Source organism: Orbicella franksi, chromosome 3, assembly GCF_964199315.1.
Source record: "Orbicella franksi chromosome 3, jaOrbFran1.1, whole genome shotgun sequence".
NCBI classification, from domain to species: domain Eukaryota; kingdom Metazoa; phylum Cnidaria; class Anthozoa; order Scleractinia; family Merulinidae; genus Orbicella; species Orbicella franksi.
In genome coordinates this window covers 4408893-4428863 of record NC_138147.1, presented here as the reverse complement: position 1 = coordinate 4428863, position 19971 = coordinate 4408893, and the positions used below count along the sequence as shown (strand labels likewise).

At 37.4% G+C, this 19971-nt stretch overlaps 4 protein-coding genes across 4 annotated transcripts; 3 read left to right on the top strand and 1 right to left on the bottom strand.

Annotated features, from left to right (window-relative positions):
• Positions 1 to 1421: 1421 nt before the first annotated feature.
• Positions 1422 to 2820, bottom strand: LOC145480748 (vitrin-like). Its single transcript, XM_081459069.1, has 2 exons — positions 2483 to 2820; positions 1422 to 2167 (listed from the first exon to the last, which is right to left on the bottom strand). The coding sequence occupies exons 1-2, from the start codon at positions 2811 to 2813 to the stop codon at positions 1587 to 1589; spliced, it is 912 nt and encodes a 303-aa protein (XP_081315195.1). The 5' UTR covers positions 2814 to 2820; the 3' UTR covers positions 1422 to 1586.
• A 2945-nt stretch (positions 2821 to 5765) lies between these two features.
• Positions 5766 to 7750, top strand: LOC145480745 (matrilin-1-like). Its single transcript, XM_081459066.1, has 2 exons — positions 5766 to 6060; positions 7110 to 7750. The coding sequence occupies exons 1-2, from the start codon at positions 5976 to 5978 to the stop codon at positions 7718 to 7720; spliced, it is 696 nt and encodes a 231-aa protein (XP_081315192.1). The 5' UTR covers positions 5766 to 5975; the 3' UTR covers positions 7721 to 7750.
• Positions 7751 to 8022: 272 nt separating this feature from the next.
• On the top strand, positions 8023 to 18278 carry LOC145480746 (uncharacterized). The gene is made up of 13 exons (XM_081459067.1): positions 8023 to 8717; positions 9088 to 9129; positions 9840 to 9890; positions 10571 to 10621; positions 12267 to 12596; positions 12788 to 12838; positions 13228 to 13485; positions 13683 to 13976; positions 14331 to 14366; positions 14908 to 15194; positions 15776 to 15884; positions 17002 to 17161; positions 17682 to 18278. Exons 1-12 carry the CDS (start codon positions 8657 to 8659, stop codon positions 17133 to 17135), a joined length of 1704 nt encoding a protein of 567 aa, XP_081315193.1. The 5' UTR covers positions 8023 to 8656; the 3' UTR covers positions 17136 to 17161; positions 17682 to 18278.
• LOC145480385 (vitrin-like) lies at positions 10679 to 11434 on the top strand. Its single transcript, XM_081458668.1, has one exon. It carries the CDS (start codon positions 10679 to 10681, stop codon positions 11432 to 11434), a length of 756 nt encoding a protein of 251 aa, XP_081314794.1.
• Positions 18279 to 19971: the final 1693 nt, after the last annotated feature.

Sequence of the window (19971 nt, the reverse complement as noted above, 5' to 3'; positions counted from 1 at the left end):
GAACCGTCAATCAAAAAGCCGAGATCTATTCTGGCCTCTACAAAGAGAAAAAAAACGGAAGAAGTTATGTCAGTGCTCAGCTCTACACTTCTGGCAAATTGAAAGAGGAATAATAGATAAGTTACTAAGTAGCTTGCCTCAATGCAATGTAGTTTGCAATTCGGCAAAATTCGTCACATGTTCCAAACTTCTTTACGTGGAATTGTGTCCAACAGCTAATGACCTGCGCGCTTTCAAATTGTCCTACATGGTGGCTTTGACCTTGCTTGACGTTGCAGTGCATATCATGTAGCTTAACTTAACTTTTTTTTTGGCTCTCTCTTTCTGACTCTCCTGTGAGACAATTTTCCAAATAGGCAGGGATTTTGAGTTGTAAGATTTAACGTCAATCATTTGCAGAATGAGTCCATGTATCCATCGCCTCTTATTTTTATGCGGCAACGTTACCTTAAAGAAGATCTTTAATTTAATGATCCCGCTAATTTTATTTATTTCTTACCAACAATTCCTCCTTCAATGAAAAGGCTCTGCGAGAAAGACTGTATTGGCTCTCCAGCCGGCTCACTAAGAACTACATGTAAAACAAAGGCTATCAAACATCTCAATGATATTAATTATTAGTATCACCCAACTAGTGGACTAATGCAAATCCTGCATTTTAATTGGCTACGCTACTAGAGGACTATTAGTAATAGTCCTCGAGTAGCGAAATTGGCGCAATAGAGCGTGACGCTTTCTTTCGTTTTATTCCCAAATAAATATTTCTTCAACTTGCATTTGTTACCTTTATTAAAGCCTTTTCTGTCCGACTAGTTGGGTGATACTAAAACAATTAGACCCTTCGCCTTCAAGGGCCACGGGTCAATAGCCCATTCGGCTTCGCCTCATGGGCTATTGACCCGTAGCCCGCAAGGGCTACGGGTCTAATTGGATGGAACCCCTACTCATTAAAGTAAATAATTCACCCTAACTTATCAAAGTTGGTTGGTTTAATTACAAAGCTACTGTAACAAAATTCAGTTTCACATTGTAAATGTCAAAAGCGTTTATGAAAATACTCGTGCGCAAAGAAAGAATTCTAAGCAACTCGTTATAATATGTAGATAATTTAATTATGATGCCGAGTCTTGGTTTTGAGCGCTGGTCAGACGGGAGATCACACTGCGCCGCGCCTCTGTTCTACGCCTGACTTCTTCCTCCTCTGTGTATCTAGTGAGCCAATATCTCATTGGGATCTCTCTTCATGTAGAGTCCTCGTATTTTGATTTAATCGAGACTTATGTGCCAAAGGTGCAAGTAGTTAGTCTGTTTCAGCCGCTCGGTTAGTTGGAGAACAACTGGGAGAATGACAGGTGAGTCTGAAGAAAGTTTGGGAATTGCTTGCCAGACCTATTACCTCTTTTACCACTTTTTAACGCTGTTCCCTAACCAACCTCAGGACTGCATGAGCCCAAAAGGTTTCGGCCAACCTGGTTTAGGGAATCAAAACATCTCAATTAACTCGCTTCTATTAGTGGTCAAAAATGAGGTACTTCCGACCACTTTTCCATTTGACGTCTTTATAGCAAATATCAAATATATTCTTTTCAGTAAAAAAGTTTCAATTTACCTTCACCTATCCGCGATACAAGAACGGGTACCGCGTTCCTTAAAGTGTCAAATTTTGTTGTGATGACATACGTATCCGAAGGCGAACTTGCAATCATATCAAGTTGGGACTGGTCGAACCGTCCTCCAACACCAACGCAAAAGATTTTTATTCCACTTGCCCTTAATTCTTCGGCGGATGCTTCGACTTCATCTTGAGGGTTACTTCCCAAGATGAGAACTAATACGTGGGCCACATTTTGACGACCACTGTGTGGAAATAATTTTGACATTGCTGTGCCAAGAGCATTTCCAGCGTTCGGTTCAGTACCAGGATATGAAATTGTGTCAATGACAGCTTCTATACGAGGCTGATCCAACAATGTGTCAAAGTTAATATTCAAACGCGCATTTGTGCCATACGTTATCAGTCCTGCATGTACTCCCTCGCTAGAAACTGGAAATGAGCGAAACATCTCCTTCACAAATTCCAGGCATTTGCGAAAATTCCCTGATCCTTGCTCGTCAACAACTTTAGATCCATCCACTACAAATCCAAGGTCAAAAGCAATGAAATTACCTAAGGTTTAGAGAAAAGCACATAGTTATATGCGAAACTATAAGCAGAGACGTGATTTTATCAAATTAGTATAATGCATTCTTGAGTCCGATGAGAGCTATTTCTAACAGAGTTAAGTCTACATATGAAAGTCACATTAAATTCAACAGTCAGTGAGCTAATTACCGTGGGAGAAAGTTCCAACGTTGAATTCTATTTAATATATATGTCCATAACATTTATAAGGCTAAGGCTTTTAAATTTAAAAATTTTTAACTTTTTCGCCTTGTACATAGCATGTTATTTTAGCATTCTTATATATTTCACTAATTTTACCATTGGTAGATTGTCCTCTTTTCTCCCGGTGATTATCAGCAAGAGGTCTCTTTCCTTTGTCATTTTCTTTCCTTGATTTAAGTAACCATTCTAAAGAACCCACATCTGGAATTTTAGAAGTAACACTTCTTATTTGTACTCTTTTGTGAGCAAGTTCCTTGTTTTTAGAACGTCTTCTGACTCCATTATTAAACGTCGAGGCTCTGAAATATCTTGCTGGAGGAAGGAAATTTAAATAGTACTGCTCGTAATTCCCAGCTTGATTTATGGAAAACAGTCTTCTCCTTCTCAAATGTTGGCTTCTACCTGATTTTAAACCACAACGAAACATACATGAACAGTAAAGCAGAATTTCTTAAAACAAAACGTTATTTGGGAGTTATAGAGACAAAATACTGCCTAACACATATTGCTGCGTTTGTCACCACCATAACAGCAATCATAGAAGACCCAACCTAACATATTCGTAAAATGTTTCATCATAGGCACTGCGTTCATACAATGCACTGTGCAAAACGAAAACCCTAACAAGTGCGCTACTATATAAATATGCAATAATTATCTTGATATTAGATTTGCTCTCACGGACTAGATTGATTAAAAACAGATTAATAATATCACTTGCAACTGGTTTAAATAATAGGCGGATCCATTAAGTGCAGTGTGCAAAACTGACAAAAACCCAAACAGGTGTGCAACTGTAATAAGTAAATATAATATTATCTTGCTATTGAATTAGGTTTGGTCTCATGGAGCTGACTTGTTTTAAAGAAAAACCATATAATTCGATAAGCCTTAATTTTATAAGTTCTTTCTTCTTTTAAGGTATATCAATGGCAACTAGTGTAAATAAAGGGTGGTCAAATATAGAGGCCAGAGGTGGCCAGTGTCCTATTTCTGCTCGGTGTTGGCCCCGTTTCATAAGTAATTGACTTTGAATACTATATGTTGATATAAGCTGCTGAGTTGTCGGAGGTAAAACAAAAATTGCCAGGGTGATCAACCAAACAATCTGTAAAATAACGTGCTTATAAGTGCAAGTGGCCCTATTCGCCGGGTGATGATATATATACAAATATACGGTTCTGTTATCAAGCAATTAACAAAGATGATTTGTTTATAAAAACGTCAAACGGCAGGTGAATATTTCAGCCATACCTTGTAAACAAGCAATATACATGCTGTTAAACCTTTTCTAGCGTAATTGTACCTGACCTTTGAAAATGTTTTCCACTTGACCACTGGCTCCATGAAAACAAAGTACAATGAAGGTCAAGATGATCTTCAGCAGGTCTATCGAGCAGTATCCTATTTGTGTGGAAAAGAGCAGGTTAATTCTATTACTTTTTCTTTGTCCCTGACAAGAAATTCATGCCACAGTAATTTACTAGATTATACCTGTATACATTATTTCCTATTCGCCAAGTTTTGGAAGTCATCTTGTGATGTGGTTAAAGATTGTCCATTTGTCTTAAATCATTATCACAGGCTATTTTTCTGGTACCGGTACTTTTGTTTACCCGACCACGACAAGGAACAATAGATTACCAGGCTTGGATTTCAACGTACATAATAGAGAACCAGACGAGAGCATTAAGGTGATTCCCTAGTAACAGAACCCGCCATAGATTTCCGATGAAATTTGGTATGCTGTTGTTACAGGACAAGGAGATAATAAAAACGTAGTAAAAAGAGGGTGTCACGTTGCTCGTTTTCACGCCACAATGCTGACAAATACGAAAATTTAGGTGAATTTTGGTAATCTCCGTGCGCAACAAATAAGGCTTCATTGAAAAATAATCGAGCTTATTAAGCTCGATTATTTTTCAGTGAAGCGTGCTATATCACACAGAGTTTGACTTTCTTTGATCGTTTATTCATCTACGTCCCAGAAAAAATGTCTTCAAATACCCTGCATATTTTTACCCTTTAAAGGAAAGATAATTTGGACATGCGCTGTTGGGCCCGTTATGTCTCCCTCTGTAGTATTTATTTCATTTACCACAAAAGTGGCCATAGATTTCTGCTATTTTTTTCTCAGTTATTTAGGATATTATTCTCATTGAAATTATGAAATAAAAAGTGGGGGTCACAGATCTCGTTTAAGAGAAAAGGAGCATTTATCCCGCTATCGAGCTTATTTTGAGGGAAATCTCTTGTGTATTGTACGCGCACGCGCTAATGACGCGAAACTTGTGCGCAGTAGGGATGCGCAATGCAATACTAAAGATCACCTTAAGTTGGACCAATAAGGAAATCTTAATAAAGGTAATTTTCTTTACGTAATCATTCAGGCGTGAGCATCCATATTGCATTTCACTACAATTTCAAAAGAAACTGCTCCATTGAGGATTGAAATATTACATTTATATTAGCTTTTGCCCATCGAATAACTCTGTTACATTGAGTCGAAAGTTGACTTTTTTGTAGTAATCGAAAACATAAAAGCGACCGAATTAAGTTACAAGATAGCGGCTTCATGCAAGTAGCATAAATCACACTGAGTATTGTTGAGTAAACATTGTTAAGACTTAAACCACAACCGAGATAAAAAAAATCGTTTTTGAACGAAAACAATTTGGATTTTTTTTTTCCATTGAAGAGCATATAATAGTTTGTTGCAAGTTCCGAAGAAGTGGTTGCTGTTTAATTTGACCTTATTTGCTTTATTTTGTTTTTGTTTTACCTTAGTTGAACCATGCATGCTGTTATTATGGCCTCGTGTTCAAAAAAGGACAATTCTTAAGAAAAAGAAAGGGCTGTAAATCATGATTTGTTCTTTTCCTACCTTTCTGGCGGGACTTTAAATTTCCCTCAAAGTGCGCTGTCTCATTCAGAAGTCGTACGGGACATTTTGAGAAAATAGCTTTTCAAGATACACGAATGATATGCCAATAATTTTATTTAAGAAAATATTTCGGTTTTACCTCGTAAGCTGGCATGTTCATGTAACAGTATTTAGTTTATGTTTTAAAGTAAGGCGACCACTACTGCACAGGGGTTAGCTTAAAACATTTCACTTAACTTTATGGAAACGGGGTATTATTTCGACGCTAAGTTTTATTTAGTTAACAGATACATGATGGTCCATGATACTTCTATTAAACTGAACTCCAACTGTATTAAAGCACCTTTTCGCAAACACTTTTCTTCTCATAAACAGCATCGATAACTTGTATTATAAAAATAAGTTATTTTGATAACTGCAACAGGTTATTAACAGATATCAGTTAGGTGTCCTCCACAGGCTACCAATTGGATTGATCATAAATCACGGGTTGTATCGAAAAGTCAAAACATCAAGTTGCGCGAACCCTGAAATATTTCAACAAAGCTGGCTGTTCAGGCCTTCTTGAGCCTTTGTTCCAAGCTTATAAAAACTATTGTAGAGATTTGGATTGAATACAGCCTAAAAAACAGAAATGTTGCCACCTAGAGTTTGTCTACGGTAGCGATATTTGTACTTTATAAGATCTATTTAAGTCCATCTGTCATGTTTTTCCACGAAGAAGGTTCATTTTGTCGCTCCGTGTGCTGTCTATTGCTTGTCACAACCTGGATCGCCATTTCGACATCAGGTTTGATCTTTATTCTCTTACGTTGACTAGATAGTTATCAAAATTAGTGTTCAGGGAAAAAATTACTTAATAAAATAATACGTGACAAGTGATAATTGGTTTTTAAGAGACATTTACAGAAAACTGACTTGGACTCGATAAATATAATTATAAGGTATGACTTACGTGTATTTATCCGTACAGCTTTAGCACTTATTTCTCCAAGGGTGATCATTTTTCACGATACATTAATTCTATGGTTGTTACATTCACTTTTAGCATCATCGTATTCATATCAGTACGGAACAACTTTAAGATTAATGGTTCCATCGGGATTATGCAAGCAATTAATTTTGAGAACTATGGATGAACTGTTTTGGGATAAATGGATGAATCCAAAAAATAACGTCCTTAATAGTAAAGGCTCTTAAAAAAAAATGAGCAAACTGTAAGCCTTATATATGCATGCTCAAAAACTGCAGAAATTAAATATCTCTGTTTGATGCTAATGCATTGCCATTCGGCTTAAGCTTTTAAAACGCGTATACTGCATTTTAGCATTTCCAATACCTGTCTTACACCTTGATTTTCCTCAAGTTGTAACTTGCTTGTTTTCTTCGTTCTTGATATATTTTGGTAAATTAGCAATATATATAGATGCAAAGTCTAAAAATTTACTAACAAATGCTGCATGATATTTGCCGACGTAGGGTCGGATATCAATGAAACTCAAGAGGTGACGAGTTTGATGGGTAAGACGAATTCCTCGAACTACGTACTCGCAGAAGTAAATATTTCAGAAAGAAAGAAAAAATAAAATCTTCAGTTAGAAAGTATGAAAATTATCCAGAGTACCAACTTGACTTTGCCTTTTTTATGGCGAATAGATCTATTATAATTTCGGTATATATAACTATCTGTTGCACAGAAATCGAGGTATTTCTCACAATGATTAAATTCAGTTTTGCCTAATTGATACATAGTTTTACACAGTGCTAGAAAATCATATCGGTATGACAATCGTGTACGCTATACAGCTGTGAACTAACCTTCGTCTTTGTGCTATTCAGATCAACTATTTGACGATAACAACGCATGCGGTACTCCAGCCATGGAACTTGGTTTCCTTGTTTCAGGAAGTTACAACGAGCTTGCAGAGAAAAACGAAAAAACGTTTAGAAAAGCTTTGAAATTTGTTAATAACATGGCTCAGCAGATAAAGCTATCCGATTCTGGGACGCACGTAGGACTAGTTGTATATGGCAAGAAGCCTTATATGGCATTCGACTTCAACGAATATTTCGATTTACAAAGTTTATCAGCGGCCATCGAAGAAGTGAAAACACCAGTTGTTGGAAGCAGAATTGGAGAGGCGCTATCGTTTGCCAAGGACCAACTGTACGACAAGAGCGCCCGTCCAGATATCCCCAAGGCACTAATTGTACTACTGTCCAAGAAATCTGAAGACACCGTGGATCATGCAGTGAAAGCCCTGAAAAATGCTGGAGTTAACATTTACACTGTGGGCATTGGAGGTGACGGTGATCCGTTGGAAATGAGCGACATGACTTCCAACGTTCAAAACACTTTTGCATCTGATGATAGTCATTTGGATTCTTTAGTGAAAAAACTGATACCAAAACTATGCGAAGGTAAGTGCTGTTTTAAACTAACAGACTAACTAAGAAATGATTTTCGGCAGTTGTTACTAAAATACATACCCAGGGTACTGTACTCTATTTCTTGTCTACGTCGAGTTTTTTCCACAAAAAAAGTTTTGATTTGATAGTAGCTGATAGTGTATGTGAACAAACGGAACGAAGTAGCCGTCCAGCTTCACGTATTTGAGCCATTCATGAAATAACACTGAGAAATGTCAATGGACTTTTCGTCGTTTCTAAGTCATCGCTCTGTACATAAGATATACCTCGTTGGGCTGATTTCGATGCTGCAGTCTTCTTGCTTAACCCACGGATGTGTATTCCTTGGAACTGCTCGTGGCAAGTTACTTCCATTCTTTTGTAACGTGAATGGTCTTACTTGTCTATGTAACCCTCGTTGCAGCACGTGCAAATAGATCTACATAAGGCAGCTATTCACTTAGCCAAACTGTAATGAACTGATTAGTCAAACGCGACTTACTATCTGCTCTTTCTGCTACCTTCTTCGCCAGATCTTAAGGATACAAGTAGTGCTGAAGGTAGGCCTTAACAAAATAAACATATATTCATACCGCTTTTGCACCGTCATACATGCTGCTTTGTACACCGGAATACTGGACCTCGAAATTAAGTAACTGTAAAAGAGGCGGCAAGAGGTTTTTAAAATATATAGTCCATATAATTCGTTCCACCAGGAGGCTAGAGGGAAAGCGGCTCCGCACACAATGTAATCGTGTATTATATTTGTTTTTGTTTTGCTTCGGACAATATATATTTACTTTTATGCACTCTCTCCTTCATAGCTCCTGATGAGATTAAGGCAGCAGACAATCCAGACGTTCCAAGTAAGAACTTTTTTCTTTGTCTGTTTCTTTATTTCTTCCTTCTTCATATGTTTGGTAACCTAGCAATATACATACATGTAAAGTTTGAAAAATTTACTAACAAAATGCTGCATGATATTTACCGACTTAGGATCAGAAATCAATGAAACTCAAGAGATGACCAGTTTGATGGGTAAGACGAATTCCTGGAACTACTCGCGGAATTAAATATTTCAGAAAGAAAAAATTAAGTAAATCATCAGTCAAAAAGCATAAAAATCATCCAGACTACTAATCAACTTTACTTCGTATTTTTTTTTATGGCGAATTACTAATGGTATTTATAAATATCTTTTATGTTGCTTTCTACAGCTCAATTGTGGAACTGGAAGTTAAATAACTGTAAAAAATGCAAGGAGCTTAATATATGATCCATGTAATTCTTGCCACCAAGAGGCTAGAGGGAATGCGACTTCGCGTGTATACAATGTCATAGTGTAACATATGTTTTCGCCTCGAACAAGGCTAACCGTATTTTATTTTATGTACTCTCTTCTACATAGCAACTGGTGAGGTTAAGGCAGCCGACAATCCTGACGCTACAAGTAAGAATTGTTCATTTCTTTCTAAAAACCCTGTAAACAAGTCCATTTGGTCAGGGCTTCAAATTGACACTTCTATGCCTCCATTACAATACCCACGAGGTAGAGACAGCCGCGATAGGCACCGACCTACCCCTGGTCTTTTCACTAAGCCGTGAAAAGCCATGTGATGGCTAGGGGCGCGGGGAATGATACCAATATTTTGTTCAAGAAACGACTGGGTATGAAACAGAAGCAAAAGCGAGTGCAAAACGGATCAGATTTTCGCCGACCACCATTTGGACATTTATACCCCATCCGGGTACCCGGAAAGGGGATACTGTGTAACTTAATACAAGGCAGAACCTAGTGTGACTCTTTCTGCTCCCTTACCCATTCAATGATACTTAGAATATTGGCGTAATATGTAACACAGTCCATGACTTTTGTATCTTATATACGGGTACGCATTTTACCTTACAATTATTAACGTGAGCGAGATCTAATGAAACTTCCTCAGCATTTCTTAGTGGTTTTGGGGCGCTTATAATCAATTTTTGCTTTAAAAAACACACACATTTTTTGATACAGGTATATGTAGCAGTTAACCCAGTTGCTTCGTTGACCATTCGTTGAATAATCGTATACCACTATATTTGTCTGCACCACTATATGTGACTGCCATGATCGCAATTAATGATTTAGCTAAAGATTGCTTTTTCAAATGATTTTAGTGAATCCACACGAAGAGCCAGGTCCAAGACCCATCTCTGTTTCATCAAACGGTAAAAAAATTTGTAAATAATATGATTTTAAAAAATTAACATGTTAAAATACAAGTTTTTACCAAGTTTAAATTGAACCACTTTAGTCTTGAAAACTTTGCTAAGGCATTGTTTTGATGCTGTCCTTGTAAGACTAACTGGTAAAAAAAATGCTAATCCCCGACATCTATCACAGTAGAATTGCTGGAAAAATACTAGAAACGTTTGAGGGAGGCTAAGTAGCCTGGACAATTGATCTTCTCCTGATGTCTGGTTGATTTATTTCAAGGAAAGGCTTTCATTGCCGATAAATACTATTCTGATCTGAACAGCGATACTGAGAATACCGATGCTGTTAGACTAGAAATTGCTTCGTGCAGCTCGACTACGTCGTAGGTTAGCAGCAAATTGAGGGACAAGTTGCATAAGACGTTGCGCATGCTTTGTGTAAAACCCCCAGAAATATATAAATGACGATGCCTCGCAACGTTTCTGTTGAAGCGATCGTTGCGAAGAGTAGGACTTGATCCTTAATCTCTTTCAATGTTACACAAGCATTTTTGACTAGTAACGTGCGTAGCAACAAAAATGTCAAACACGTTGCACGAAAAAACTCTCTGGTGTACTTATAACACAGCCTTGATCATAGTTGATACAGTAGTAAATTCTAAATTTACTGAAAACGTTCTTCGCCTCTATAGCGGCTCAGCTGTCTTCAGCGGCAAAGAAACCGTCGACGATGATAACAGAAGGTAAGCCATGTACGTAGCTCACGTTTTATATTCAAACTTTATTAACTTGGTGCGTAAATGTCACAAATTTTCATATTGGAACAAGAGATGCGAAACCTAACGTTATTTCCCTACAGTATAGAGTTTAGAGACCAAATGGCTCACTGTAAGGAATCCAACGAAATCTATTACCTCGCAGGTCCGCGGGCTAACAAGGTGGATCTTGTGTTTCTCGTTGAAAGCAGTGGAAAGATGGGTATTGATAACTGGAAACGAACTGTTTTATTCATGAAATACGTGGCTGATGCATTTGACGTCTCAAAGACTGGAACGAGAGTTGGAATGGTCGTGGAGGGGCGAACGTTTCACGTTGTTGTAGACTTCAATAGAATGGTCAAAAAGCCACTGCTATTGGCTGTTATGGGGTTAATACCGCTACCTTTTGGCGATCAGAAATTTGGCAAAGGACTAAGCGATGTCAAAGATCTTGTGTTAAATCCGAGTGCTCGAGCTAATGTTCCGCATGTGCTGATCGTATTGACTGATGGGAAGTCTCTCGACGATGTGACACGACCGACCCAGTCACTCATGGATAGTGCAGTCGAAACATTCGCTGTTGGCCTAGGAGAAAGGATTTCAATTGGTCAATTAGAAAAAATTGCAAGTTTTCCGACGACAAGACATGTATACCATGGCAACTATGAAGAGGTCATCAAAATTGCCAGCAAAATTGTTGCGGAAATTTACAAGAAACATTTTTGCGGAGGCTTGAACACCCTATTAAGTAATCTCTTATTAAGGAAAACAACAAGAAAGAAGAAAAGTAATGGTTAAGTAGTTAACGATCTTGAAGTGTCAACCTTGTTTATTTCGTTTTCTTCTGTTTATTTTTTGTTTTTTGTTTTTTTGTTTTTGTTTTGTTTTTGTTTTTTTTGTTTTTTTTCAATTTCTTTTATTTTCTTCTTTAATTTGTGACCATCCTGTGATAGCTCGGGGGCCTATTAGTGAACCAAAACCAATGATGTGTTTCATTGGTTTTGCAATGTTATCCCGCGAAAGGTGATACGTTACAAGTAATGTGCCGATATACTTTTACATTTCTACGAATATGACCCCAAACATCCAATTTGAGAATCGTCCGCTCTTAACCTTCCAGCAGGTTTTCATTTAGAACACGATTGAGCCTTTTCAAGGGCGAGATTTTTTACTACTTAATGCTAAGGTCATCAAATACATTAACAAAATTCGCGCACACTTGCCCCTTCCCCTTCAAACTTTCCTATCTCCTATCCACTTCCCCGCCCGAAACATTTCCTATAGAAAGACTAATACAAATGAGCGTGGTGGGAATCCTTACATCTTATCTCGTATTTAGAGCAATGCATATACTCCTTTAAGGACTATTTAGCAGAAAGAATTTATTGTAGGCCTCAAATTCTGTAACCGGCTGAAAAACAAAATGCTTTGATCGTGTGAATATAAACACCGACGATTTTCTTGTAGTTGTATTTCACAGGTGTGTTCGAAACTTTACTCGTGACACATTATTGTTCCCCAAAACGTGAACTTTATAAAGCTTCACAACTTGGTATACAAGGGACTGTTGAAACATGTTTCTCAATTAATTTAAAAATAGAAAACATATGCCTCATATCTTTCGTTGTAGACCATAAGCTTCGCAAGCCTTCCATCAGCAATGATAATCAAGATGATAAAGGAAAGAAAGTGGGACACAATTCTTCCGATACTGACTCCTTTGAAGACGCGACGGACGACACGCCTTCAACTCACTTTGACATCTTTGATGTACGCTCCGAAGCGAGTAGCCAGTCTAATGATACAGTCGACGCATCTAACCAAACAACTGCAATGTACAATGAAGAGACGGAGACAAACCCTGACGAAGAAGCAACCCCAGACGAGGAAACTGTTGAAGCTGAGAACTTGTCTCCACATCAAGACCAGAGTGCCAACAGCAATACAAAGACAGCCAAAAGTAAATAATTTTTCATCCTTGAGGACTTTACGGGATATATATTGCAGACATGTATTATCTTAAGTTAAAAATCATTTTATAAACCTATTGGTTCCTTTTTTAGAATTTTGATTTAGGTCACAAAGCGCCGCCGATTCACTGCAATATAACTATTATTTATGTCCTCGTGCATTCTGTGTTGCCTTTTTCAGAGAACAACTCATCTAATAAGCATATGCGGTTAAAGGACCTTGCAAACAAAAGTAAGCCTTACTGTCTGTGTGAAATTGAAATTGCTGATTGATCATTTTTGCGCTATTTTTTGACCCTCTTACACATATTAACATGATTATGCATATTATTACACGCATTAATACTGTCGAGCGACTGTTTTGTGACTCGTGTAACTACTCTATGTGCTAGTTCTTTCTCTTTGTGAGATCTGCCTTTCTTTCCTTAATGGTTTTTGTAATTTATATTGATCTGCTCTTCTTGCTCGTTAAATCCTTAGATGCAGAAAATGCTAGATAGGCATTTGTAATAACATATTAAAATCGTAAATGAAGTTTATTGTCATGGGCGTAATGGCGCGATTGCAAGTTATTCAAAACATTTTTGTGATATAATATTATACTGCATTCTCGTGTTACAGTATGCTCCGCTAAAGCTGATATTGGAATCCTAATTGACGGATCATCGTCAGTGACACAGGATAAGTTTACTAAGTTGTTGGACTTCACAAAGAGTTTGGTAAAATCGTTCTCAGTCTCTCAGGATCGTACTCACATAGCCGTGGCAACGGCGTCCAGAGGGCCGCAAATGAGCTTTGATTTCAGGGGCTTTAACGACGTGCCAAGCATAAACACGGCCATATCACGTATATCATACCTTGGTGGACCATTCTTATTGGGTAAAGAAACTTTGTTAACTAGTACATCAAACACCTAAAAATGTCTTAAAATGTACTAAATTTGAACATTCAAATGACCCATAGAGACAATTCAGGGAATCTATATACCAGGAATCCAGAACATATCAAACATTAGTGTTTTCGATCTGTGCATTTCCTTTCCAAATTACATCTCTGTATACCTATTGCTTATGCAGGATCAAGTTTAACTGGAGTGAAAACAAGCTGGTTCAAGAACAGTGGTCGCAAAAGTATCCCTCAGCTACTCCTTGTCCTTGCTACCACTTCATCTATTGACGACATTGTAGATCCGTCGCGCGTTATGCGAGACCGCGGTGTCCGCATTGAAAGTGTGGGGATTGGGCCAGGTTTTGATGGTACGCAGTTGAAAGAAATAGCAACACATCCTGCAAGAGACCACGTGATGGCTGTGTCTAAATTTGACCTACTGCCTATGATCAGACCGCTGCTGACTTTTAGGATATGTAGAGGTAGTTTAAAATGATAGCTTCTTACATTGTTTCCATAATTTTGTCCTTAGGTTAATAATTTTGACTTCCAGATATAAAAATATGTACATGTATAAATTAGGTACACACTACATTGCGAGAACATCTTGTATTTCTTAGAAAACCTGTGCGTTGTTCCCGTATAATGAATAGTACCTATAATGAATTCTACGACGAGGTCTCCTTCAAAGGAGCCCGGTACCGTTTTCAGAATCTGGATTTTGAAAATATCCGGCTTACTGAAAGCAACCTCTCGCGTTATAATCATACAGCTACTTGCTACTTGGTATTGTATGGGTTCATTTTTTTAGCTAATCCGCTACAATTTATTCACAGCTGTTGGAGGAAAACTTGTTTCGCGACCAGTTTCTGGTATGTTTTTCTTTTTTTTTTTTTTTTTACTTCTCCTTGATTAATGATCTTTTTTTCATTTAAAGTTTCCAATTTATGTCGGTTATGCTCTCTTTTTCTGGCAACTACGTACGAAAGGTCCGATCTTGACAGATCGCAATTAATTAAACAACGAATCAGTCTTTTGGTTATTTATGATAGTTGTGAATGTTATTTAGAGATTTACCAGCTTCAAGTTGACAAAGCGAGCGACTAGTAGCGAGTTCGTGAAGCTGGCGATTCGAGTGTTAGCCTTTCGTCACTTTGCTCTGATGAAGGGTGAACGCCCGCGAGACCTACCCATCACAATCACCCTACGGTGGTTAATTCATCTCTACCAACTTCAGATTTGTACATGGCTAAGTGTTCCCCTTGCCGCTGACATTTCCTCTGAATCTAACACCTTTGTGAACATTATTTGACAGTTACTGACATCTTTTTCTTAAAACTTTCATTTCTCAGTTTGAGTGGAGTAAGTTTGCTATGAAAGCCTTTGACAATTGAGTATTTACATTTTTTTCAGACACAATTTACGAAAAACATCCAACACAAAATCCCGCCGCCGCGGACAACAAAGAACCCATTATCAGCACGAACAAAGATCAACAGTTACCAAGAATTAAACAAACAAAACAGAATAAACAGGTTATTCATGAAAAGCAGTTAAATCCAGACAAGCAAGAACAGAAGAATAAATTAGCGGCCACTCTTAAACAACTCGATCAATACGAACACATACGAAAACAAGGCACTTCAGAAGGGAGCAGTCAACAACATGAGGATGAGATTGAAAAAGAAAAGATCCGGAAGGTAACTGTTCTTTATGTCTAATAACAGTAATGATGAGAAGCTATGTTGTCTTGAGAAAGCTATTGATTGATACTTTCCAGTTTCCAAGTCGTCTAATAGCTTAGCCCTCAATTCTCTTACGTAAACAACTGCGACTTCCTGAGTGAAAAAAATAATTAAATAAATAAAAAAATATAAATAAATATATAAAATAAATAACTACCGGAAAAGAATATATTAACCCTCGGACGTACAAACAAACAAGAACCCAAAGGAACGCACCAGAGGGTAAAGGAGTGGGTGATTCGAAGTACCCCTTGGATTTTGATTCTAATGTAAATTGTACATTTAGATGAAAACAAGACGTCACTTAAAATCACATGACGTCATTTAATTCGCAATCTTCGATCCCCATCGTCTTCGGAATTTGATGAAAAATACAAAATCAATGTTGATGGAGGTGAGTAAATTTTAAATTCGCAATGCTGGTCGAAAGACCTGGCGAAACTGTATGTAAAAATGGGGTTGCTATGGCAATGCCAAATGACAACAAAAAAGTGGGAAAAGTACATCTAGTAAACTTTTTATCACGTTCTTGTCAGGATATAAGGATCAAACTCTACTCTTTGCTGCGTCGACTAGGAGGAACCAAGAAAGACATAAGGGCTGCTTACAGATCCATTATCTATAACATAAATGGACATCACGATAGTAAGGCTTACCGTAAAGATATATCATTATTATTTTCATGCAATTTTGGATGCCACAGTGTTGTCAAACTGTAGTCTTGCCAATGTCATTTTATATTTATGATGACAGGAATGTTTTTTAGTCGACAGGCTGAAGCGACACTCGAATAATCAAAGTATTATTTTCTGGAATGATTTAACTTTAATAAAAAGGTGATCCAAACTTAGTCTTCTCCTGAGTCGCTCGTGCCGGAGTCACGTGACTCCGGCGTAAGCAACGGCGACAATACGTTGCTATGGTTTTACGTGCGTCTCGAACTATGGGTAAATGTAACAGTCGCGACTATTTTTCCTGCCCAGAATTAGGGCATCATCTTCCAATTTTCTGAATATCATTATCAATTGCAAACAGAATACTTCAGTCTAACTTTTGAAAGTTATAGCAAGAACTCTGAGGAAATTAAAAGTGTTGTACAGGCTGCCATCTTAGTGTCCCCAATTAGTTTTTTTTAAAGCTAAATACTAATGACACTTAAATAAAGTCTTTCATTTATTCATTCAACAGCCGGGGTGCACGAACCCAAAGCATTATGTTATATAGGTTGATATGATGCCTCTCTTATTACCTTTTGCATTTGCTTTAAATTAAGAATGAACATGAAATGTCTTCGAGAGTAGGAAATAAACCATATCACGAAATCGAAGTAAGACGCCAAAACGTCAACTAGCCTTTATTAATATAATGGTCGACAAATTACTCCTTAACTTTGGAGCGCAATGTCAGCGTTGATTTATACTTTAACATGTAAAAGTACAAAATTGCCATGACAACTTTTGGCGCAAAATGTCTCGATAAAATAACCAAGTCAAAAGTCCAGGATTGTAAGCGTAATTTGCCAGCCATTATATTAAAATGTAATCAAATAGTATACTTGATAAACTAAGAAATAATTTCACTTACGTTTTGTCAAAATTAAGAAAATAATAAAAATAATTTCCTAATTTCACTAGTCACCATTTTATTACCCATACTAATTTATTACAAAGAATGCTAAAATTATCCGGAACGAGTAATAATTATGTGCTATTGCCATAGTAATGGCGTGTTTGGTCTGATGAACTTCATTTCTTCCGTATAGGTGAAAACTGCAAAGACAAGCATAACTTATGTAATCAATGGGCTGCTGACAACCTTTGCGACAAAGGAAATGATACCATTGATTCTCAGTCCGTGCAAAGAGTTTGTCCCAAATCGTGTGAAGTCTGCTTCTGATGACCACTGAAACGGGTTTGTTTGAGGTAAGATCGCTGTGTGACAATTGTTTGTTACTACTATTAGAGGTCCAAGGTACATTTTTGCATACAGATGTTTTGAGCGCGTTAGTTATCAAGATAACATTTAACGGCGCGAAACCTGTGATCTGACTTGACAAAAGGAGATCCTGAAGGGTTTTCATGGGAGCGAAATTGTAAAACGTTAATTGTAATGGGTAAACACATCATTTCAGTCCCGTTTTTACTGTGACAGTCTGGATATATGGAAATGAAATAACTAACTTGACATCAGCGGTTTGTCCTTTCCGACATTACTGTAAACTAACTCGCGTCAACCTTCGATTTATGAGGACCAAGGAGCAATTATATTCTGAAATATAACAGTTAACTTGAATTCCGTCATAAGGTGGAATGAAATACAGTGAGAGCTGAATTGTGCATTTCGAAATGATTTGACCTTTTTCAATTTAATTTATTTTTTTTTATTATTGTTGTTGTTGTCGTTGTTGTTGTTTTTTTACTTTTTTATTTATTTATTTTTCAGGTTTTATGTTGCTTTACACAGCCTAGTTCCAAGTAAAAAATAGGAGATCAGGATTTAATGCAGTCCGACGTCCGAAGAGATCAGTTTATGCTTTGAAATAGGAAAATTCAAACCTTGGCCAGTAATACCTAAATAATGAACTTGTCTTGCAAACTAGAGTGACTTGAAATCCATGTGCTATTGTGTGAGGATTTAACCTTTGAAGCAATTAGGCGTAACTTAATGTCTACAATGCAAAGGTAGTGCTAAGTATCAATTCCTGCAGTTTTTATCTGTTTATTACAGCAGGAGAGAGCCGGGCTGTATCAGTGTATAACAATTATATAACGTGCGTGTTCCTAAACGTTCTTCCGTGTCAGAGGAATAAATTTACGCTGAAACTGGATCTAATGCGGCCTCCAAAGATCGATATTTTCGACCCTTTGATTTTTATGTCTTTGGAGCGATTGTCTGACCATTGGCAAGGAAGATTCCCCTTCCTCCAAGAAGAACAGGTGAATGTTCGAAATTTCTATTCTGGAGATGAATACGGGATTGAGGCAAACCGTACTCTTGATGCGCAAATGAGGAATGCGCAACCATTCATCAATATCTGTACCCCGCTAATATTACAAAAAGGAACAATAAAGATACAATGAAAGAAAAATATGCGTTGTACGAGGACTACCTTTTGGTCTGGCCTTAAACCATGAAGATTAACATTTGTTCATAAAGGCGTATTCCTAGATCTGCAAAACGGTTGGCATGCATCGTGTAAGGCAGGCTGGTGTTTTACGTTAAGACTGGTCATGGTTTTCTTTATCCAGACATAGACATAGACACAACAATTTTTTCTTGGAAAATTATGTCCAAGGGGGTAAGGTGCAAAGACTTTAACCTTATGTGAAGCACCAACCCGTGAGACAAAGCCAAATAACAACACCGGGAACTACGTGCTCTACTCTTTGCGATAAGTGTGTGGATTCTTTTACGTCCCCGCTAACCATGTAATACTGAAGATGCAGGAGACGGGGCCTACGATTTATAGTCCTTATCCGAGAAGACTTGAACGTCTAACCATTTGCAGATGTAATTACAAAGGAAGCACATTCTCCTCAGTTATCTTCAGACCTTGAGTGTTGGTCCGGCCTGGGACTCAAACCTTCGACCATCCGCAGAGCAGTCTGGCGCTCTACCAACTGAGCTAAGCAGACGGCGGCTAAAAAGATCCACCAGAAACATCACCTGATTATCCTAGAATGATGAGCACTTATTCATGCCTTGTTTCCCGCTGTTTCTTTCACAAAAAGTTATTAAAAGAATGCTTTCGGTATGCACGGAACACATTTTGCAATTGAACTACACTGGATGAAAATGTATTGATTACCGACAAGTTCAAGTGCCCTTTGCACCCTTTGCGCCAGCCGGCGCTATGGGGATGAGTGAGAGTGAGTGATTTTTTTTTTGTCATAAATACCTTTCGAAAATTAACGATTAAGAACAAAAGAGGCGCAAATTTCCCCGCCAATACTGAGAGGTTGGCTGCATGAAACGGGCTCCAAGATTTTTGTCATATTCACCCAATATCATTTCAAATACGTTTCGCAATAGAAAACCAAGAGAACTCCAACAAAATTCGGATCTTTTTTTATACATTATATATGATAGAGAACTGGACCATTACTCGCGGTAAAACAAAGCCAACCAGTCCTGTATACTGAGTTAGTTCATCCTTGCAACTGAGTAAAGACAAAATCATATCAAGCTATGAGTATGTAAACACCTTCTGACATCTCAGTGCAGCTGTAACTTCAAAGTCAGTGCGTGTAACTAATTCATTTTCCTGTCAATGCTCAAAGAATAAATTGTGGCATTTAACAAGTAGGCCAGTTTCCACCTTCTGAAATATAATTTTAGAACGTTAGGATTAAAAAAAAACTTCAAGTTGTTCACGTTTTTTTGTAATTTAAACTTATTTCACAGCCTCCAGTCTCTCCCGCAAGAATACACTTTGTCTATGTGGTACTGACGTGGGAATCGAAAAACATCTTCAAAAAATGGTAAAAGCTATTTTAATTTATTATTATTTCTTTTTATTTCATTTTTTTGGCAATCGATCCTAAAATGTAATCCTTTTTTCTCCTTTGCTAATATTTCAAAGTGAAAATAATTATGATAACCAAAAACAAAATAACTATAAATAAACACAGCCTGACCCACATTTGGAAGGTTGGTCAAATGTTACTGAAACAACTGTTTGCACTACAACAGCTGTTTATCCGTTCTTAGATTACGGGTTACTACCAAAATT

Excerpts from the sequence above, each read along its gene's own strand:
- LOC145480746 (XM_081459067.1), top strand. The coding sequence starts at position 8,657 with ATGATATTTACCGACTTAGGATCAGAAATCAATGAAACTCAAGAGATG. Across the intron at positions 10,622-12,266 it reads GTCGACGATGATAACAGAAG|ACCATAAGCTTCGCAAGCCT; the intron begins GTAAGCCATGTA and ends CTTTCGTTGTAG. Across the intron at positions 12,597-12,787 it reads CAATACAAAGACAGCCAAAA|AGAACAACTCATCTAATAAG; the intron begins GTAAATAATTTT and ends TGCCTTTTTCAG.
- LOC145480745 (XM_081459066.1), top strand. The coding sequence starts at position 5,976 with ATGTTTTTCCACGAAGAAGGTTCATTTTGTCGCTCCGTGTGCTGTCTA. Across the intron at positions 6,061-7,109 it reads GATCGCCATTTCGACATCAG|ATCAACTATTTGACGATAAC; the intron begins GTTTGATCTTTA and ends TGTGCTATTCAG.
- LOC145480385 (XM_081458668.1), top strand. The coding sequence starts at position 10,679 with ATGTCACAAATTTTCATATTGGAACAAGAGATGCGAAACCTAACGTTA.
- LOC145480748 (XM_081459069.1), bottom strand. The coding sequence starts at position 2,813 with ATGTTTCGTTGTGGTTTAAAATCAGGTAGAAGCCAACATTTGAGAAGG. Across the intron at positions 2,168-2,482 it reads AAGAGGACAATCTACCAATG|GTAATTTCATTGCTTTTGAC; the intron begins GTAAAATTAGTG and ends TCTAAACCTTAG.